The sequence below is a fragment of the Manacus vitellinus genome, unplaced genomic scaffold (genome assembly GCF_001715985.3).
Source record: "Manacus vitellinus isolate BGI_N305 unplaced genomic scaffold, ASM171598v3 scaffold_11_pilon, whole genome shotgun sequence".
NCBI lineage: Eukaryota > Metazoa > Chordata > Aves > Passeriformes > Pipridae > Manacus > Manacus vitellinus.
This window is the reverse complement of record NW_021938895.1, coordinates 10,398,201-10,420,145: the sequence shown is the minus strand read 5'-3', so window position 1 is coordinate 10,420,145 and position 21,945 is coordinate 10,398,201. Positions and strand designations below refer to the sequence as shown.

At 42.5% G+C, this 21,945-nt stretch overlaps 1 protein-coding gene across 1 annotated transcript; it reads left to right on the top strand.

Annotated features, from left to right (window-relative positions):
* Positions 1 to 558: 558 nt before the first annotated feature.
* TRIB2 (tribbles pseudokinase 2) lies at positions 559 to 20,465 on the top strand. The gene is made up of 3 exons (XM_008932690.3): positions 559 to 975; positions 4,958 to 5,250; positions 18,112 to 20,465. The coding sequence occupies exons 1-3, from the start codon at positions 706 to 708 to the stop codon at positions 18,578 to 18,580; spliced, it is 1,032 nt and encodes a 343-aa protein (XP_008930938.1). The 5' UTR covers positions 559 to 705; the 3' UTR covers positions 18,581 to 20,465.
* The last annotated feature ends 1,480 nt before the right edge of the window (positions 20,466 to 21,945 follow it).

Genomic DNA, 21,945 nt, shown 5'->3' with positions numbered 1-21,945 from the left:
CTCCTATTCCCTCGTTGCACTTTTTGTTCTGTCGCGACAGCACGCTCCTTTCCGCCGGCGCGGAGCGGAGCGAAGCGAAGCGGGGCGGTGCGCGCTGCCCCGCGCTCCGCCGGGTCCCCCGGTGCCGGTGCGGCTCAGCCGAGTCTCCCGCCGCGGTCCCCTCTCCTTTGTCGGCCCCCAAGTTAAATGCTCCCTCGCTGTTTCGCGGGGCATTCTCGGAGCGCTCCGGGCGCCAGCGGCGAGGCTCCCGCGCCATCTACAGCCGGGCCGCGGCAGCGCGGCGCTGCCGGGGCCGTAGGGGAGCGGAAGGAGGGTCCCGCTGCGCGCACCGGCTAGCGACCTTTTGTTACCGCCGCGCTGCGCGACCCGCGGGAGCGGCGGCCGCCGAGCCCCGGCCGCGCCGCCCCGCGCGCCCCCTTCCTTCTGTCCTCCCTTTCCTCTTATCCCCGGTGCCGGCGCGCTGCCCGCCGCCGCCCTGCTCCGCCCGCCGCCGCTGCGCGCCCAGCGGCGGCGGGAACAAAGGGCCGCGGGCTGAGCGCTCTCTTCCTGTGCCCAGGACGCGGCGCTGAGGCTGGTCGCCCGCCGCCGCCGCGCTCCCGCTCCCGCCCCCCCCGCCACACAAAGGCAGCCGCAGCTGGACGGGCGAGGAACCGCGCTCCACGCCAGGGCTCCGGTGCAGCGTCTCGGCTGGTCTTCTCCATACTCATGAACATACAAAGGTCAACCCCTATCACGATAGCACGATATGGGAGACCGCGGAATAAAACCCAGGATTTTGAGGAGCTCTCGTCCATACGGTCCATCGAGCCAAGCCAGAGTTTTAGCCCGAATCTAGGCTCGCCGAGCCCGCCGGAGACCCCGAACTTGTCGCATTGCGTTTCTTGCATCGGGAAATACTTATTGTTGGAGCCTCTCGAGGGAGACCACGTTTTCCGAGCCGTACATCTGCACAGCGGCGAAGAGCTGGTTTGCAAGGTAATGCTTCTCCTTGTTCTCCCCCCTGGTTCGCCGCTGTCGCGCGTGGGTTTCCCGTATCTCTCAGGAGGGCGAGCACGGCCGTATACCTCAGTTATTGAACACTGGAGAAACAAAAGGCAGGGAGACAGGATTAAAGGCGCATCCTGTAACTTTTCCCTCTCTCCAGACAATAGCCACGTTATAGCGGTGGCCCAGAGCCAGGTCTGCCTTCTGCCCCGGGGAATATTGTTCTGGAAATAGCCGTTTTTGAAATAGGTTTTAACGTGAGTTCAGATTAGGCGAAAGCCTCATCTTCTCCGCTCTCACTTTTCAAAATGGAGTAGGGAATCCCCAGCTAATTTTAAGGTGTTGCGACCTGCTGGCTTCCTCGATTTTTTCCTGACCCGGATTCTGTGAGTTGGGGTATGGAAGAGGATGGAGAAGCTGGGGGCGAAGGGCAGATTGCTATCAGCTTTGTCTTAAAAGTGATTTAAAAAAAGAAGAACCACATCTAATTAATCAGCCTGAGCTCTCTCACGGTGGAGGTTGTTTGCAAACAGCATCCTCCCCCATTGCACAACTGAGCAAGAATAAAACCTGCACACCTACGGTTTTTAGAAGTGCAGACAAAATAGCTATCCCACTCTTTGTAGCCTGCTGGCTTTTCTCTGCCTCCTCCCAATTTGCTCCTGCTGTTCAAAGGTGAGCTGTGGGAAAAAGAAACTCACATACGTGCACATCTGTGGAGGGATGTTTTTTCTCTTTTCAAGCTGAGGGAATGTTATCCTTTGTTCCCAAATTGTGATTCCCATTGTCTGTAGTGAGCCAGACTTCTGTCCAGCAAACCGAGGCAGTACCCAGTAGTAGTTTTTATAACTACGTAGCAAATTGCAACCTTGCTGCACATGCTGTAGTGTTTGTATTGTTCCCAAAACACAGAATTGTGCTATTTGGCAAATTTCTGGTGTCAAACTAACTGCAGGGTGGAAAAGTAGGTGTATTATAGCTTATTAGTGTTCCAGGGATTAATAATAGTATTGCTGATTGTTTCACACTTTCTCATACTTGATTCATAAAAAGTTATAGACTAGCCTGTAGCAGAGAAGTGAAAATAATTGCTCCTGCTTGCTATTTGTAAAGATTGGAGTTCAGAGGGCAGTTTAAATATGCTTACTGATTGAGTTCTAAAACCTGATGTTAAGGCAACGTAGGACTTTGTGTGATTATTTAGGGTAAAAAAGGCCCTTTACTTTGCAAAGGACTAATATTGCCTGCTGAACTGAATGCTTTGTTACTAAACTGAAACAGAACATGAGAATTTCGAGAATGAAAGCCCAGCTTGATGCAGTAGTACAGTGCTGCACTCTAGGACGTTGGCATCTTTTCATGAAATAAACAGATCCCACAAAGCTGCTGCTCTGCATGAAATTCTAGGTGAACTTGCATAGCAAGTGGTGGAGCGGGGGCTATGCGCTTCTTTGTTTCCTGTTTGGTTTGCAGGATTAAGGCACTGTTTTGATAACAGTATGAACAGCATAACTGCAGCTCAGAAAGAGTGGACTGTTATTTTTTTTCCCTTCCCTTTAAGCTGTATGTTTTTGAGCTGATCCTGACATTTGAATAGTATCAGTTTTTCCATATGTGCGAGGCACTACTAGCTGTGCTCCAAAAATACGATCTTAGCTTGAATTGCTAGTTTGTGAACACGTAGTTGTCAGTCCTGAACTGAGCTTAATGCATGCTTTAAAAATGCCTACAGTATCGTGAAAACTAGTTGTCAAGTAGCCTACCGGCAGAGACCTGCTCTCTGGTATCTTATTGAAGATGCTCCTAGAGATTGCTTGCAGAAACATTGCGTTGGATAACAGACACATACTGATGATTCTCGAGATGCATTTGGCTGCACCCACTGACTGTACAGATGCCGTTATTTGCTTCAAGGCTCTGTGGCATCCAAACAATGGTAACTTCTCACTTCCAATTCCCAGTGAGAACTAAATCAAACTGCAGCTTACTAGACATTTTCTGAATTGAGTCCAGGGATCTTAAAGGCTGGGATACAAAGAAGCCCTTTATAAAAGGTATTCGAGACTGTAGCAGTATGATAGCGCTTCCGTCTACCCGCTTTCAAACACAGTACTGGTACATATCCAAAACTACTTATTTAACATAGTTTGAGAAACACAAAATGTAACTAATTTACATCAGGATAATCTGGTTAGCAGAGAATTCTGCAAAGAGTTTTTTTCACATGAGGGTTTGAGCTGCATGAGTGTTCCTGCTTAAATTTTATTTTATAGCAGCTGCTTTGTAGAAGAGCCATTCACTTACAATGTAGTAGTTACGAGTTTTGAGATCCAAATGTCAATGAATTCTCCTCTGGAATGAATTACACACCAGGGATTTTAGCAACACCCCCTCTCTGCCCTGGTTCTGCGTCCCTGGTGCACCATGTCACCAGAACGCCTCGGTGCTAATCCTCCCCCAGTAAAATGTGCAGGGACTGTTTGGCAGTCTGCCTTTAAGGCTGTTTTTCCCCGTGCCAGAGTATAGCAGCACAGGTATGGGGTGAGAGGAGATGTGTGAGGTTCCTTGTTTCCTGGGTTTTGAGTCCTTTACTGTGGAAGGAGTTTGCTAGGATTGTGCTCTGAAGCATTAAATGGCTCGTGTTTTGAAGTCTTGGGTAAATTTTGGTTGAACTGTCTCTTTCCCTCAGTTTTGAAAGCTTTTTAAAGCTTTAGAGAAAGCAAGGAGAGATTTGCTTCTTGGAGAGGATACAAATACCTGGTATTGGTACACAAATGCGAGAATACAGAAAGAGAAAAACCAATTGCAGTTTAAAACAGTGGTTAGAGAACTATACCAGTTCTTCATTTTTATGTTCCGTTCAAAGAACAGATGACTACCTTAAATTCTTTTTACCAAAGTAAGAAAACACCCACGAGTAAGTTACATATTAATCGAATTTTTATGCTGGGTGGAAATGCTAATTCCTTGCTTTGTAGTCCTTTGGATCAGGTATAATTAAAAATAAAAGTCACTCCTATCGATACTTTGCTCATAGTCTCTTTTAGCACACTGACTTCTGTTACTCTCAATGAAGTCTTTCATTTTCTTGTAATGTGGTCTTTTCTCAATTGACTCAAATACTGGTTCATTCGTCATCACTAGATTATAGTAACTTTTTATTTGGGTTTCTCAGCAGCTTTTTTAATTCTTACAGCTCATTCATAAGATCAGTGATAACATACTTAGTAGTAAAGGGACACTTTGCTTTTAATGGAGCACTTGATTGAAATACAGAGGGTTCAGGGTGGTTTTGTCTCTGCCTTTTGAAGGGTGTTTGACTGCGCTCCAACAGGCAGAGCTATTTCCCGGGTTGTCCTTCTGATCTTATAAACAGCCATTGTGGAACTGAGACTTGGAAAGTGAAAGTGACTTTGCTGTTTGTCAGAGATGAAAGAAAGGCAGGAAGTAAATAGGAATAGCAATAGATGGTACTTTAAAGCTGAAAATCCTTAAGGCTTTAATGGGTTAATAAAATCAAGAGAGGCAGGCATGTGTATCAGGGTGGATTTAATGTGACAGCTTCTCTCAGTACAAAGCTACTGGCTGTATTTTCTATGAGTTTATTTGGATGGAAAACGAAAGATGAACATGTTTCCTTCTCAGTACTGCCCTTATGCACCACTGGTCTTCACATCTTAATTTAGATTACATTCTTAATTTCATCATCTGTTATCTGATGAAACTATGCTTGCTACCAGTTTTGAAGACTAGCCTTTCCTGTCAAGGTTACGAGTATCTTTTTTGTGGGGTTGTACAGTCTGTTTTGTCTTGTCCTCAGGACCGTGAGCTTGTGACATCCTGTTTACATCGGTGCAGTTTCAGCAGCAGCCTAAATTGTACTTAGAGATGGTTCTGTTAATAGAATTAGATGTACCATGACTTCACCGTCCTTCATATTGCTAACCCTGGCTTTACTGTCATTGTTCTGCAGGTGTTTGATATTGGCTGCTACCAGGAGTTATTAGCACCATGTTTTTGTCTGCCTGCACATAAAAATATCAACCAAATTACTGAAATAATTCTTGGGGAGACAAAAGCGTATGTGTTCTTTGAAAGGAGCTATGGGGACATGCATTCGTTTGTTCGTACCTGCAAGAAGCTTAAAGAAGAGGAGGCAGCCAAACTCTTCTATCAAATAGCTTCCGCTGTTGCACACTGCCACGATGGTGGACTGGTACTGCGAGATCTCAAGCTGCGAAAGTTTATTTTCAAGGATGAAGAAAGGTAAGAGTCTCCCTTAGTTTACAGGAGGTAAACTTGTCAGGGGGTGCCTGAGGTCAGATATTGAGAGCTGCAGGACATTGTGCCCTTCATTGTCACTGTCCCATTAGTTTGTGGTACACTTTATTTTCCTTTGCAACCTGATCATGGGATGGACGTGCCATTTTACCTTCTGGCTTAGGTTTTGGAGTAAAGTAAGTATAGACTGATATTTGCATCAGTGCTTGGCCTCTGCATCTCCACTTAAGGAGTACCCTCATTCCTAAGGGGGAGAGGTTTCCTGGAGGAAGGCTCTGAATGGATGTCTGGTGCAAGAGCTGAGCTATCATAAATGCTGCTGGTGTTAAAAGAGGAAAGGAGCATAAGATCCAGTATGTTAAAGAGGATAAGGGACTGAAATGTCTCATTCCAGTGAGGAGACATGAAAAGGAAGAATAGGACTGCTTTGAGGACAGCTTCTTGTTCTCCATGCTGGAAGGGTCTGGAGGCTGCTTCTAAGAGTATTATGTGGTCAGTAATCATACTAAGACTAAAAACTGCCTTGCTGGGTGCTTGTTTGCAGTATCAGCTGTTGTGGTACTTGAGGAACTATTTTTTTTTTTTTTAAATAAAAAATGTCTCCCTGCACACCCTCCTGTATAAATGATTTGGGGAAGGAGTATGGGAAGACAGGGAAAGAAGAAATGGATGCTCTGGGTGTATTGTTGAAGTGCCATTTCTGGTGTGGACCTATAGCTATACTGTTGTACCTGTGGAACTTACCATCTCTTTCTTTGTGGGTACCCATTTTCTTTGTTTTGATTGATAAATTTACTTGCAACTTCCACACAAAGTATCAGTAATAAATAGAGTAATGTCAGACTTTGACAGAGAGATTAAATTGTAAGATGACCATTACAAAAAAAAAAAAGGAAACTAAATGGGGGGCAGAACCTGCCTTTGTTCTTCTTCATATCTTGGTAGGGGATGGGGAATTAATTAAATTCTATAAATTGTCCAAAAACTTGTTCAAATTGCTGCAGGATGAAATGGATGTTCTGGAGAGCTTTGTTACAAATAATCAGTGCATATTAATTCCATTTGGGGCTGTTTGGGGAAGTTATAAGCAACAGCCAAGGCAGATAAGTTTTCTACAATCACAGGAAGTCCGTGATCCAAAAATTAGAAAAAACTAATACATAATTAATTCAGGAAAGAGAAGTTCCTGGCCTAATATAAAAATGGCAGCCATCTATCAGGTTTAAATATTCTCTACTTAAATTTTATTGCAGGCTGAGTTTTGCAAAATAGACTTCTCCTTTTAATCTATTTGTGGACTGAAAAATAAAAGACATTTTCATTCCTTAATTCAGTTCAGATGATTCTCTGCAAAGCAAATAGCTATTCCTTATTTTTCTACCGCAGACCCGATATATATGATTGCCCTTTCATCCTTTTAAAATAAAAAAACCTAAAAGGAAACTAGCTTAATGTCCATTCATAGCGAAATGCAGATTGGATAGATGTAAACTGTGTTTTCACAACTTTTACTCCCCAGTTTAATAATTAAGCACCATTATAGCACCTCTGATGAAGATAAGAAGGAAACTCGTACAAAACAGTTGAAGGAGGAATTGTTTTCTGTTGTAGCTGATAACGTCCTAACGTTATGGTGGATTTTTTTTTCCTGAGGATATGTGTAAACTTGTGTGGTTTTGCATGAAGAACAGGACTTGGAAAAGCTCCTCCAAGGGAAGGCAGCATGAGCTCAGAGCAGTGCAGTGGGAGCAGACGTGGGCCTGTGCTGAATACAGTTGAGCTCCTACCCTGCTGCTTACTAGGAACTGAATGCAACATGAGGCATAGGGCCAAATCCTTCAGCCACCCAAGAAAAGTGGTGTGTACTATAATAGCAGTGTTGGCCTTTATGAATGTTTTTAACGTAACTGTCCTCTGCAAAATCACACAGTTACTCACTTTTGAGTACTGTCTTCTAATTATACAATAATATGCTTTAAAGGTCAAATAGGACTTGCCGGTTATTTTTAAGATAATCATAATGCGGTTTTCTTCTGGATGTAATGTTGGTTTGTAAGTAGAGAGGTATTGTAATCCTTTCTCTGCTAAATAAACACAGATGAAATGTGAGATAGAAATAGAACCAAAGAGCAGTGACTGTCTTTTTTCACATGCTCTGATCATCAGACTGTAATCAGTCATCACTTTCAATCTGCTGCTATATTTAGGCTGAAAAATCTCCCTGGTCCTTCCGAGTTCACAGAGGTGTTTCTGTGTTGCTTGCACCCCTCCAAGCTCATGTCTCCCTGAGGCTGCTGGTGCTGGTGAGAGTGCCTGTGTGCCGAGGAGCCTGCCCATCAGGAGCTGCTGTCGTCAGCAGTGCCTGGGGGATGGCTACTGCACCATCCCTTGCTCTTTGGTACTTGTAATGAACCAAGGAGTGGGAAAAAGATCAAAATGATGTTTAGAGACGTGTAAGTGAACTCTGCTGCTGTGTGTTGCCTGCTCTTCAGTGGAGTTCTTTCTTAGTAGTTCTTTTCCTATTTCTTCATGGCTATTTTTCTGCAGTTCACTTTAGGTACCTACCACTTTGAAACTTTCTCGTCTTGAAGACTCTCACAGCTTTTATTTTGGTAGAAAAAAAGATGGGAAATCCAGCATGCAGGCAGCACATGAATGGAAAACTTGCTGCTTTTATTTTTTTTTTTTTGTAAGATGCTTGTCTGCTCTTAGCTGAGAGCTGCCAGACTGGAGGAGCCAGAGGGAATGTGAGGGATATATGGAAGCAGTTCCATTTGTTTAAAAAAGAAAATCAATTAAAGCATTTCTTAGTACATCTTCTTCCATTGATTTTAATGATATCCTGGTAGTTCAGTATAAAACCAGAACTCCTGGAGTTTTTCAGGTGGGTGCATGCAGTGTTGAAACTCTTTCTACCCCATTCCTATTATCTAAATTACAGCAGGAATTTGCAAAGATTCAGGCTTCTGGTCTAGCAGCAACATGAGTGCTCTTTGCTTCAACTGATGTCACTGCTAAGAATGCATGTTATTTGGATGTTGCAAATCACTGTGCCTTGGGATGTTTGTAATGAACTGGGAGGTAAGAAGGTGGAATAAAGTATTTTTGGAGGCTGGTAGCACTGAGCATTTTGTAGGGGTCCTGGTCTTACTAGTGACATTCTTTTAATGTGCTAAATCAAAGATGGACTGTGATGGTGTGTTACACTACTGCACATGTGTAAGTACATCAGCAATTAAAATGAAATTCAAAATTCCAGTATGGAAGCAGAAACAGTTTGTCTGTGTTTCAAAGTAATTTATAGCTTCTTTAAATCCTGAACTGCAGGAAGTTTTAAGATATGGTAAATTGCATTCCATGAAAATTATGTACGCTGTTGCTACATGGGTTTTCTATTTTGTATAAAAGGTTGGGTGGTTGTGGTTTTTAGAGGGAAATGTGTCTGTGAATCCGTTTGAAAACTATAGGTGAAATAGCCAGTCTTGTAGTATTGAAATTTCAGAGTTAAATTCCATAAACCTGCAGCTGATCTTGATGAAGCAGAAATTCTAAGACATTACAGCATGGCTGGAAATGTTTTGTAAGACTGGGTTAGGAAGCAGCAGCACATCCGTTAAATGAGTGTAGTGACTTCCAGAACACTGAAAGTATGGAAAACAACACTGACTCGCCATGCTGAGTCTCAACAGACTTTCCAAAGTACCTCTAAGATACTTGAATACTTCAAAAATTGTGTCCTTAGACTTCAAAATAAAACTGGAATCCAAAACAGTGGAGATGAGCTATGATAAAATATGTGGTCTTGTGTGTTTTCTGCTTCCAGTCATGTTAATAATTTTTTGTCTTGGATATTAAGCCAGGTCAGTGTTGATGTTATGAGGCTCTTGCTTTGGAGTATTTTTTCTGTGTTCATGGCATGGTATTTGCTGTTTTCCGTGTACAGCCTATCGTCATAGTAGGCCCTTGGGCAAAGCAACTATACCCTTCTCCTGGCTGGTGTCCCATAATGATGTTGCAGAATGGGCAGGTTTTTTTGGGTTATGCTAAAAATAACACTATACACAGTATATAGCTAATAAAGCAGCTCATCAGTTTGAAACATAGCAGACGCTTTGAGAAAGAGCCACCTCAAAGATCTCAGAATTAAATGAAGCATTTCAGTGTTGGTTGTTTCAGTGGTTTGCTTAATACAAGAACATTTCTGCTGTCAGGGAATTATTAATTTCTTTAGTGCGTTTTTAAGCCTTTAATTATATTAAAATATTAGCTGTCGTAATATTTGAAGCTTAAAGACCTTGTACATTCATCATACTTGTTGAAGGGAAAATTAAAATAATTTTGGTATTTAGATATTGTAATTTTCCTGTATTCTTTGAGTAAATATGAGGCAGGTGGGATTCAGTAAAAATAAATACAATTTGACACTGTTTGCTCTGTGCCAGGGGAATGCAGCCAGTACAGTACACTAATTTAGGAAACCTGTGTTAGCATAATATATTTACTTGGTTCTCCTAGAATATTTTTTCTTTTTTCCTCTCGAATTTCTCAGCTTTGAGTGGATGATGCTTTAAGGTGACCTAGTTATGTTGTTTGCAATCCTCATGATACAAACCTGATCCCACAAAAAATACAAATGCATATATCAACCTTTTTCCACAAAGACCTTTCATTTTCTTATAGTTAATAGTAAGTTTCCTCCCCAGCATTTGTCAAGTTGTAATGTGATCAGCAGCTTTTTCACTGTGGTGTTAGAACTTGCTGTTTTCCTCACAATTCCATAGAGAACAGGTAAGCTAACACTTTGTCTAAGTCCTAGAAAGAGAGTCCTAAAGTAGAAGAAAATCAAACAAAATAGTGCTCTTTAAATACCAGAAGATTTAGAAATAAAAACAGTCTTCATCTGTGTTATCGTTTAAGCACTACCCTGAATGGGACCACAGGACCAAAGAGTGCACTTTCTCCAACAGTGGAGAGTCACAGGTCAGATTTCAAACCAGAAATTATTATTCTTAGAATATGGGGAGGAAGGCGAATTTCTTCACAGGCAGCAAATCTCTGCTGTCAAACTTAGGCTAGAAGATGAAGTGGTTGCACAACTGTTTTCCACTGAAGGGTTCATGCCCCCTTTTGCCTTTATGTGGTTTCATTACTAAGTCTCTGTTTTCTCACTATGTTCCCGGGAGCATTTTGGATTTGTTGGGTGTGTAGTGCCCTTCCCAGCGGGATGCAAGAGGTAGGCTGTCTGCAGATGCTGAACATCACACCAGCCCCGTTAACTGCTTAACTCTCCTCCTGAGGGCATAGATAGTCATGGAGATTAAGTGTTGCACCTAAGGTTGTAAATTAAAGGGAAAATTGGCTGGTTCTGTGATGAGGACTGAGCTCAAATGGACCTTGAGTCAGCTCAAGGCCCTTCAGTGAGACAATGAGTGGAAAGAACCTTTGCTGTTGTACCCAATGGTAGAGTTTGCAGGAGGTTTTACACCTGGACTGTGCTATCCTTTGATATGTGGTTCAGTTTCTTCTTCATGTCTTTTCTTCTTCACTGTCTCAGTTCAGAGCGAATGCTGTTACGTGTTGGCTGTCATGGTTGGATGCTGTCCTGAGATACCCGTGACAGGATTGATCTCTCTAATAGAAGGTGCTTTGTAGTCTCTGGAAGTAGATGTGTTTTAGGACATCTCAAATTGGGTTCAAGAGCTGGTCATTTTGAAGATTTGAAAACCTCCATCCATAGACTTGGTGCAAAGTACTCCATGTTGACTTATGAGTGGAGACTGAGGATGTCTTTGCTGCGGGTGAGGAAGGGAGACAGAAACCCAGCTGGGCATGGCTGCAGTGGATTGTCAGAGGGAAATTCTTCTGCTGCTGTTATCGCACTGGGAGATTACTTCAGACTGGGGAAGGAAAGGCGGAAATTGTAAACAGGAGCCAACCTGGGACTTATTTAATCTTAAGCACCTGCTTTTTGGTAGATGTGAATTGCTTGGAGATAGGGTTGCAGACATCTAAGCAAAAGGTTTTCAGTAAGATTGTGAAATAATGGCATGGTTCTGTCTTAGAGATGCTGAGCACCCATCACAGGCTCAGGAAGTGCAGGGCTGTTTTCACAACATTCAATTATGTTAACAAAATAAAATTGTGGTCTCCTTTCCCTCCCTTTGGAGCTTCATTATGTGTCATATGAAAAGACCTAGAAAAGATGGTGAACGCAGCATATGGTTGACAGCATAGCCTTTTAAAGCTCTGATCTTCAATGCTATCTAAAAAGATAACAGTGAGGTGGTGAAGTAGCTGCCCTGAGCCAGATGCTTATCAAAAAGTGGACTGCTCAGAATATTGTAACCAAACCCCTCTGTGGAAGGATCTCCGTTGGATTTGAGAATCTGCACCCCAACACATGCATCACTACCCTACCTACTTTCTGGGGAACATGTTTTCTCCTTAGGCAATAATGGCATGAAAGAAATGCAGGCATACAGGACAGGCTGTTCCCAGTAATCCTATTTGAGTGTTATAAAGCTGAGGTCTTTGGGGCCACCAGCTCTTCCTGGAGGTGCGTCAGAGTATTTTTAAGTGGAATTCTGTAGGAAAAAAACAAAACAAAACCACAAAAGAAAAAAAAAAAAAACAAGTTAAAAGCTCTAAGTTGCTGGGTACTGCATGTCAGGAAGGGGGTACGGGCAGGACTGAGTGTGCTGATAGCATCCCTGTGGAGGAAGGGTGGGGAAGATGTAATTTTTAGAGGCTTCCTCATTCTGTGGAAGTACCAGTGAAGGAATCTTCCCTTAGGAACAAGGTTCATCCTGTAAACCTGTGCTGCCTGCAAGTCCCTGTTGTCTTTCGAAACATATCCTTGAGCCTGTTTCATTATGCAAGAGATTGTTTGTCTGACAGCCTTTGTGCAGCGTTTGGTTTTTTTCTTCCCTGAAATTGTGTAGGATGTTGTGTGGTGAACTCTTATGCTCTGTGCTGTTATGAATTGGAAAGGGATCTTTTGGTGAAAGGAGCAGGATTTAAATTGATGGCATAACACCCCCCTGCCGATCCTGTGAGCCTTGCTGCCCCTGGAGGAGATGGGTAGTTTTGAGTTCAGAACAAGTCCTCACACCAAGCTGCAAATCATCTGCTCAGGGTTTCGTTAGCTGCCTTTGCTGTCTCACTGGTTCTCTGATGGCAGCCTACTTCTGCATTATTTAGGAGAGATTCCCTTAGTTTAAAAAAAAAATCAAGTAGCAAAAGATAACTGTTTCCAATGTCAAGCTTCCTTTTTTTTTTTTTCTCCTTGTGACTCTAATTGTGTTCATGCTCTTCTCATCTTTATGATGGGGTGTGAGCAACTGACCTTGATTAAATGACTTGTGAATTATTGGCCACATAGGAGCAATCCCTGGTCTACTGGGCAGTCAATGGCATGAGTGCCTCTACCTAGGGAAAGACATTCCTGGCCTCAGTCAGAGTAATGTTGAAATATGAGATAACAGTACTTGAATGCCTTCGGTTTTTATGGGTAGGGGGAATATTGTGAGGCACCTTTAGAAATTGCCATTTTATATTTACTTGCAATTATAATAAAATGGAAATTCAGGTAGCGGTGACAGTTGTTTCCTGGTCTCTAGAATCTGCATAGAATCTGTAAATAGAATCTTATTTGATCCAGCCTGAGTAACAAGTGGATGGTGTACTGGGAGTGTCCATAGTAGGATGGCTTCTTCAGTCTCCTCCCAACGCAGCTGTCATATGGGGAGTCTTGCTGTGTGAAAATTGTGGGTCTGGTCTGCACGTTACTGTTCCCAAAATGGTTACGGTGGCTCAGCTGTGGTTCAGGTGTTATTTCTTATACAGATGGCTTTGGGAACAGACTAGAAGCAACTGCTTTCATTGATTCAGGCACAGGCTCCTTTACTACTGATGGCCTATTCAATACAATGGAGATATTTTCCTCTGAAAAACTCAGACTATCAGTTGATATCTCTGCTTTAAATGTTTCAGATTTATTTTTTTTTCTCCTGCCTTATGAACTTAGAGCCCTCTGAATAATTCCATTGATTTTGGTATGGAAATTGTGTTTTCTTTTGGAGACCAGGTGTGAATGCTGGGTTCTTACAACCCTGGCTTCAGTGTCAAAAGGCAGGATAGCAGTTTGCCAGTAGTCCCTTAGCTCTACAGGGAGGAATAATACGAATCAGTCGGAAAAAAGTATAGGACGCGCAACAAAGCCAGAGATGGTGCTAACTCAGGAGGTTGCATTGAAGAATCTTCTGGAAGATGTTTAATTGATTAGGTTTTGTTACATTACTGAAGAGCAAAGTCTGAATGCAGTCAAGTAATGAATGGCATATTGATAAGAAACTCAGAGTGGTATTGTTTTTCATGGGTTTCCCTGACGGTTTCTATGGGGACAAAGACGCATTTCCCGTCCGAGTGCTGCTGCTGCCCTCTGATTGCACTTCTGTGGTTTCATTCACCAGTAATGGGAAAGCATTCATAGGCAGAATAGCTTCCCCTTTTTAAATAGCCATGATTCAGGGTTGTATTTTTTTTTAATGCATTAGACTAATGCAGTGTTTTATCAATGATCTGATAGATGCATAATGCTCTTTTTCCAAGTGCTTATTCAGGGTCTGCATTAAAACTTGAAATTATGTACTATAATTACGTAAGCCTTGACAGAAGTCTTTGTTGCCCTACAGTATGTGTACAGTGATTCTCATCCGGCTGTAGCAGTAGCTTACATTTGAACTTTAGGGATTAATTTTGTTGCAACTGTTTGTCGGACTCAAATGCTGGTGCTTTTGGAAAACCTTTTTTCTTGTAGGGGTCATTCAGTTGACTAATATGAGTTAATTATTTAGAGAATTAGGGTTTTTTAGAGAAGTGACTTTAAAAAAGAATTATTTTTGTTTGTCCTTTTTCTGTGCTGTGATGGGAGGCACTTCAAAGGTGATTGTGATTTCACATCTTCATGTTTGGTTTTGTCTGTCCCTTGCCTAGCAAATGTCAAATTTAGCATTGTCTGGTTAATCTACAATTGGATGCACTCTGCACCCTTTGCTGTGGAAGTTCTTATTCTCAGAATCTACTTGCAGTTTTCAGGGTCTGTTTGTTGTTGTTGGCTTTTATTCTTTTCCCTGGGTATTTGATTTCAGTGCTTCCTCTGAGGGAGAGCATGTGGGGGAGAGAGAGATTGCATCTCATTCAGCATGTCTCTACATTTCTGTATATTTAGACTTCAGAATCTCCTCTTTCCCGTTCCCTTCCACACTCCCCCTGCTCCCCCCTCTGCTCTTAAAAAAAAAACACAAGCTCTCTGGCTTGTAGAAAACAGCTCTTTTAGGTAATACTTGAAGTGTGGAGGAAGGGAAGGCCAGCCAGAGCTGGAAGCTGTTTCTCACAGAGATGGGTGCTGCACAGTGGGAAATAGCAGCTCCTGAGCCAGGCTGCTCCTTTTTGATTGCCTGAAAAAATGTGAAATGAGTGTTGAGAGGGTGGTGAGCCTTGCCATTTACACCTGCATGATGCCCAGTTGTAGTACCGTACCGAGTGTTCCTCATGCGAGGCTGAAGTGGGTGAAGTTGTCTGTCGCTGGTGAAAAAGGGGAAAATGGGCTGGAGTTGCAGTGCTGGCTGGTGGTGAGGGGTGCTGGCAGAGATGAGCCACGGCCCTTGTCAGAACCATCTCGGGAGTGCTTTCTGTTACCAGCTGTGCCAAGCCGGCGAGCTACGGTGCCAGCCGGCACTTCCCGTACTCCTGTGCTCTCCTTGCTTAGAGCAAGGATGGTAAACCTAATGCGAAGACACTGGACCTTACAAATGAAACTGTGGATACCCGAGTTGCTTCTGGGTGTAATTGGGAAGGGAGAAAGTCACACTGATGCCGTGCACCTGGCATTATGTGCTCAGGAGACGAAGGCCCTGCAGTTTGTGAGGGAGATGCGTGCTCAGTGCCGTACTTGCGCTGGTTGCAGAGGAGCCATTTCACCACTTTCACCTTACGCACAAGGGTGTTTCTGGGTGAGGGTTTGGGGTCTGAGGATGAGGAGTGAAGGTTTTGTTTTTGTTTAATTTGAGACCTTTTGTTTCCTCAAAGCCTGTCAGCTTGGCAGGATGAAAAACCTGGTTTGAGTATTTTCTTCGTTTGGCCACAGCTTACTGAGGAGCAGGCAGATAAGGGCCAGCTGTTGTTCCATTTGCTTGCTTAAACAAAACCTGCTGTAGCATGGGTGGAGGCTGCAGCACCTTGCAAGGAAAGCAAGATGAGGCTCTGGCTTTTGTGTGCTGCTTCTTTTTTATTATCAAGAAATTATTTCTCCTCTCGGAGAAAAGATGAATTTTTTGACACACCTTACAGTCTGCTCTCTGTGGTTCTGTACCATGTCCATTGTAAAAAATGAGAGATTAGGGAATTCCAATAATTTTATGTAATAGAAAAGCTTCTCATTGAACTGTTTTTCTAAATTCTTTGGCAACTCCCAGAAATGTAAAACAGGATAGGAAAGTAAACAGCATTTCCCTGTGCTGTTGACATGGGGATGGCAGAGGAGCAAGTGTGTGTGGGGGTGAACTCCCTCTTGGAAGTTGTTTATAAATAGCATGCTCTGCCCTGCTCCCTGTGTGTGTTCTGCTTCTGTTAGTTAGCAGGAGTGAGTTGATGCTTTCCTGTCTGGCAGTTCAGTGACTTAATGCATGTTTGAGTAGCTGGCCTCACTGTTTTATTGCTACACATGCTTTTCTATGGAAAAACTGAGGTGGGCAATGCAAGTGGAACCACAGCTCATGTCCCTGTCTTCCCTTTCATTTCCTCCTCTCTGTTCTCTGCCCTCCTTGGCATGTTTTTTTCCTTTGGGCATTTTTCCTTGCTGCTCTCCCTGTGCCGTACAGGTGCAGGAACATGTCGAAGCTGAGCATCCTAAAAGGACTCTTCTCTAGTCAGTCTCCTGTTGTGGACCCTCTGAGCTCTGTACAGAGGGAAATTGCTGTGGTCTTGGTAATTGTAGTTAAGATTCTCCTTGCAGCCAGCTTCCTGTGTGAGGCATTGCTCCTGTAAAGTATTGTTTGAGTGCTAATGAGGGGATTGTCCACGGCCAGAAGTGCTGTTAGACTGGCAGTAGGTAATTAATCAGGAAGCAGGTGTGTTGAGCAAAGCCCATCAGCATCGAACTGGAGGAGCAAACACTGGCCTATTTAAGGAGGGAAGGAGCTGCCCTGACACACTGTGCTTGGGAGCCAGGTATTCTGAATTTTGTATTAATGACTCCTCATTTGGGGCATGTTGCCAGAGGGGCTTTCGCCTCTGCTGGTAAACGTCTCTAGCTGTTGAAAAGGTCCAAGTGTCATTATGAGAGTTTATGGCACAGTTGCCTCTGGAGTACTCCATGAAGTAAAATGCTTTTCTGTTGGTTCAAAGAAGATAGGGCTGAGCTGCCCTGGAACCAAATCTAAGGCAAAGCTGACCGAGATGTCTTTTGGAGCTCAAGTCTAAGCAATCTTGTCTTCAGTGAACATTTAAGAAACAGGGCTCTCCTTGTTTGTTTTAGTGCCAGTTAAATGATGTGCTTTAGTCAAGAGACACGAGTTGTGCTTTCTGGAACGAAGTTCAGTCCTTGCCTGTGAATGTCTGTGGTATGGAAACATGGCCATGACACAGGGCTAAGGCTGATTGTAACAGACCAGTGGGGTTGAGGGATGAGGACAGTAATACCCAAAGTTGAGTTGCAATTCCAAGTTATTGAAAAGAAAGCCTGCGCTGCTGTTAGGTCACTCTGCCATCCAGAGGCACTGGACAAGCCCTGTTGCGTTGTAGTGATTCTGTTCTCAAAACCATCCACTGCTGGCAAATAGTCTAAAGGGTAATTGGTAATCCTTTGGATGCCTCCAGCGGGGACAGATTTTTAAGTATAGATGGAGACCCCAGCAGTGAGAATTGAAAGGAAAGAAAGGTTATGTTCATCTAGTGCTATGACAAGCAGCTCTGCATCACTTTTTCTGCTGCTGTGAGATATCCATAAGGGAAGAAAATTGTCTTGCAGAGATAATTACTGCAGCACAATGACGAGTTCACAGTGCTTTGCAGGCAGCAGTTTGAAGTCTAGATAAGGCATGCCTGTCATCTCCTTGCAAGTCCTCTGCTAGCTTCTCTGTTCATTGCAACATGAGGAGCTCTTCTGATTTGGCTGGATAGATAAGGTTGCTGTTAGTCTTGGCAGCGTTCAGCTCACCTGATCTCCCTTTGCCCAGAGGTCTCTTTGGGGAGACAGTAATCTGTTAAAATTGCTCTTCCTTAATGCTGAGATAAAGAAAAATGTTGATTGGTTAGAGGTATCATTTAGGGTCAGAGTGACCATTTTATTCCTGTTAAACCTTGTGGAATTACAGGTGCAAGGAGCAGCGTGCCAGCATGAAGGTATCAAAATAATCCTGTGTAGTTAGGGCTGGTTTTGTATTTGGGCATGACTCCTGCATGGGTGCATTAGAGTGCAGCCAACACAGAAGAAGTCTTAAGGTTTCTATCTCCTTTTGGAAACCACATCTATTTAAAATTAACCAAAGGCATGAATACGGCAGTTCCTTTCATCTTCTTAAGACGTTGTTAATGAGTTTACTGGACATAAATGTATTTGAAATCTTGTACCTGTATGTGTGGCAATATTACCTATATGTCTCTAATATCTCTAACCAGTATGGAAGAGATGGTATCAACTGCTGGGAGTGGGATTTTAAACTGATTCACTTCTGTGGTTGTTGAATTTTGTACAGTATGACTATTGTAACCATGTAATTGCAACAGCCAGGAATTTGTGTTTGGTGTTTGCTTACCTTGATGGTTTGGTTTTCTTTTTGCCCGCAGGACTAGAGTGAAATTGGAAAGCCTAGAAGATGCTTATATTTTAAGAGGAAATGATGACTCTCTTTCTGATAAGCATGGATGCCCAGCCTATGTGAGTCCAGAGATCTTGAACACAAATGGCAGCTACTCTGGCAAAGCAGCGGACGTATGGAGTCTAGGTGTCATGCTTTATACCATGCTAGTTGGACGCTATCCTTTCCATGACATTGAGCCTAGTTCCCTCTTCAGCAAGATCCGTCGTGGGCAGTTTAACATTCCAGAAACTCTATCCCCCAAGGCAAAATGCCTCATACGTAGCATACTGCGTCGGGAGCCATCAGAAAGGCTGACTTCACAGGAAATTCTGGACCATCCGTGGTTTTCTACAGATTTTAATGTATCAAATTCAGGATATGGTGCTAAGGAAGTATCAGATCAACTGGTGCCTGATGTCAACATGGAAGAAGACTTGGACCCATTCTTTAACTGAGCACAAAGACTGGTGTTCAGAAGGTACACAACCTGGAGATGGACACATGAAGGAGCCCTTCCTGACCGCGTTAAATCACATCCTGCATCAGCCTAGCTTGGTAGCAAAAGACACTCAGAGGTCCTTGGGTTGAGAAGGAACCTCCACAAGGAGCTAATATAACAAATGTAGCATGGGGACAGATTGGGGGGGCGGGGGGAGCTTGCTATCAGGTTAGATTGATTTGGAGGAGAAAAGGCAGCATGGAGCAATTGTAGCTTCTCACCTTTTTGGAGCCAAGGAGACTGCACATGCCAATTTTGGTGCAGCTGTATCACTCCTGTTTCTGTTCCATTAAAAACAGTGGTAACTCACGACAAATAGAAACTTTTTTGCCTCAGCTCACATCTTGGCATCGCACTGTTAGATATTTAACTTCAGCCATTATTCAGGGAAAGTACAATTGGCTAACATTTTTTTTTAATCAGATGTCTAATAATTAATGGGATTAATATAAGAAAAAAATTAGGTGCACAAAGACGGACATGAAAAGTGGGTGCTAAAAACAAACAAAATTTCAGTTCATGTCTCTTGATAGCTATTTTCAACTCATTTCTTCTAAATAAACTACTTAATATTCTTGTCAGGAAATGACATTTTAATGCTTTGTTCCCTTAAGGGGAAGTTACTGTCATTTAACAGGCTGTTCTGTTTTGTGTCAAATGGTTTGTTGCAGGAAGCTATTATAACTCGAACTTCCAGATGCATTACTGCTATAATGGGGGGGGGGAAGAAGAAAACTGTATAATTTTTTTTTTTTAAAGATATGAGATACTGGCTTCCATATCTGCCATGCTGCACGTGTATGACTAGGAGAGGGCAGAAAGCCCTTAACCGTGTCTTTGAGAACCAATCTCTTGTTTCCTGACTGGCCCACATGTAAATAGAGGGCTCTTTATTATCGAAGAAGAGTATTGTGGGTTTTTTCTTTGAATTCCTTTCAACTTGGGAAAAGAATTGTTTGGTTTTGATTTTTGTTTATGTCCAGACTAAGAAATAAGAGGGTATTAATAAGCTGAACATTTATATTACAGATATTCCTCTTGAAACATACACAGTAATATGCACCTTTTGTATTGTCAAGACTTATTCTATTTATTGAAGAAAATGTCACAGTAGTGATGTATTAAGCCAGTACTTCAATTACGGGTTGACTTGGGATGACATGTTACATGCTGTAGTTAACACACTTCTTTTCTGTTCAGGTATTTCTGTCCCTAAATAACTTTTTATTTAGCTTCTTTTTTTTTTTTTTTCTAGATAGCTTTATTTGATTTAGACTGGCAAATGTTTTTATTACTGCTTTTATATTGCTGTATGATACTGAAATCTCTTGGCATAAATATTTGTGTTTCCAGTACCTCAGTTGTTCTGATATTACTGCCTGTATACGTTTTGTGAAGTGGTCATGTTTTTTGGGTAGGTACATGTGGACTCTGTAGTATGTAAATGTTACTTGAATTTGTGCTTAATTATAGTATGTGGCATGTGCGTACAGCTACTTGGCATTTGACGTATGGATGCTATTTGCCTGCCTTGCAGGAAAGTTATGGTCCCACTCTCAAGAGGATGTTTCACAGTTCTTTATCAAGAGACAAAGCTAGCTGCAGCTGACCTGCCTTGGTTCTATTTTGGTAACTAAGAATATAAAGGAGTAATGTTTTTACACTCTGAAGATGGTGCTGTGTCAAGAAGGACTTTTTTTTACTTTGTAAGTACCTTATAGGAGGAAAGATTGGTGATGTGCATGGTGGGGTTTTACTGCCTCTGGTGCTTTGTCATGTATTTGGTTTAATGTTTTTGTCCTAATCTCTTCAATAAATAAAATTGTGCATATTTAACTAAACATCAGTGGTGAACGATGTTCTTACACTCAGATGGTTGCTGACAAGTTCTTGCCAGTCGTGTGATCTGAGCAAGCTTAGCACTTAGATTTACAAGGTAACACTGTAAGCCTTTTCATCAAAAATTTTACCATTTGCTATGAATAAAACTGGCCTTTATTTTATTTTGGCTTGTCCCAAGCCCAGTTACCTTTTCAAGAAGGGTATTGAAATGTGATGAGAACTTTGGTGGTGGGAGGCTCTTTGGCCAGCGAACAGATACCAAAATGGAGTGAGCTGGCACTTGCACTTTTCAAAATCCCAGAGGTATGTACATCTTGCATTTGCACCTCAATTCCAGAAAGGATGGATCTGAATTAGCAGATTTTCTGTCTTTAATTTAATTCTGTCTCCTGATTTTCTGTCTTTAATTTAAGGCCAGATTGTGTTTCCGTCACTCATCTTCAATAACAGTTAAAAGATGCAGATAGTGACATCATCTCTAAGTGCATGCAGGGTAATAACGTGCTTTGTGAATATGAGGCAGGACAGATGAATTCTGGTCCATTAAGAAAAGACAATTTGAACTGTGCTTTGATTTGAACCACTGTGCAGGCTGTTTTCAGCACTTTTATAGTTTGAAAAATCTGAGGGTGGCTGACAATTACCCCTAAAGAAACCCTAGAGCCCTAAACCTCCCCCCTACAAGAGTATTGCACCAAAACTGCTAACACAGCGTTTACTGTCAGTCTGGCTAACTTTGTGCTATGTGATTTCATCCTAGGTGATTCAATGTATTGATAATTGAGTTGGTAGGTTGATTATAGCACCAACAGAAATGTTATTAACATGTAGAAACACTTGAAGATCAGTTTTTAAATGATCTGTATGCCTGCAGCCAAAGTTTAAATTACTTGAAATTCTTTCAAATCAAACTCCCACAATAAATGTGCTTTAAAGAAAAAAGCAGATTGTAATCAGTCATAGAGAGAAGGGGAGTGCTGAGGATTTCCCTCTCCCCCACTAAAACTTATGTGAACAGCTTCTGTTCTGTTTGGGTGGAAGTAGTTAGACCTTATTTTCCAGCAACCTGCATGCTTGATTTTTCACTGCCAGTAATTATATGAAAAATGCAGCTGACTAATGATTGCTCGTTTGCAGTGAATTTTTTACTTGAGGCTAAAGCTTTCTCGGTGTTGCTGCAGAGGAATCCTTTGGCAGCTGAAGTCAGCTTTATAAAATGCTGAAGGGATGTCTTGTTTTTGGAGCTTCCTCATCCCTAAAGTGAAACCCAAGAGGGGGATTTGTGATTCAAACAGCTGATTTCTGGCTCTTCTTTTTATTTTATGGGCACTGCTAGTCTAGTATAGGTATAGCACTGCTTGCTGCAGAAGTGCCTCAAGGCAGCTTTCTTAGTGCTGCTCAACCCTTGATTGGGTAGCAATTGCAGTGGGATGCAGGATTTTTCTGATCGGACTGTCAGTCTTAGTTGCCTCTTGGACC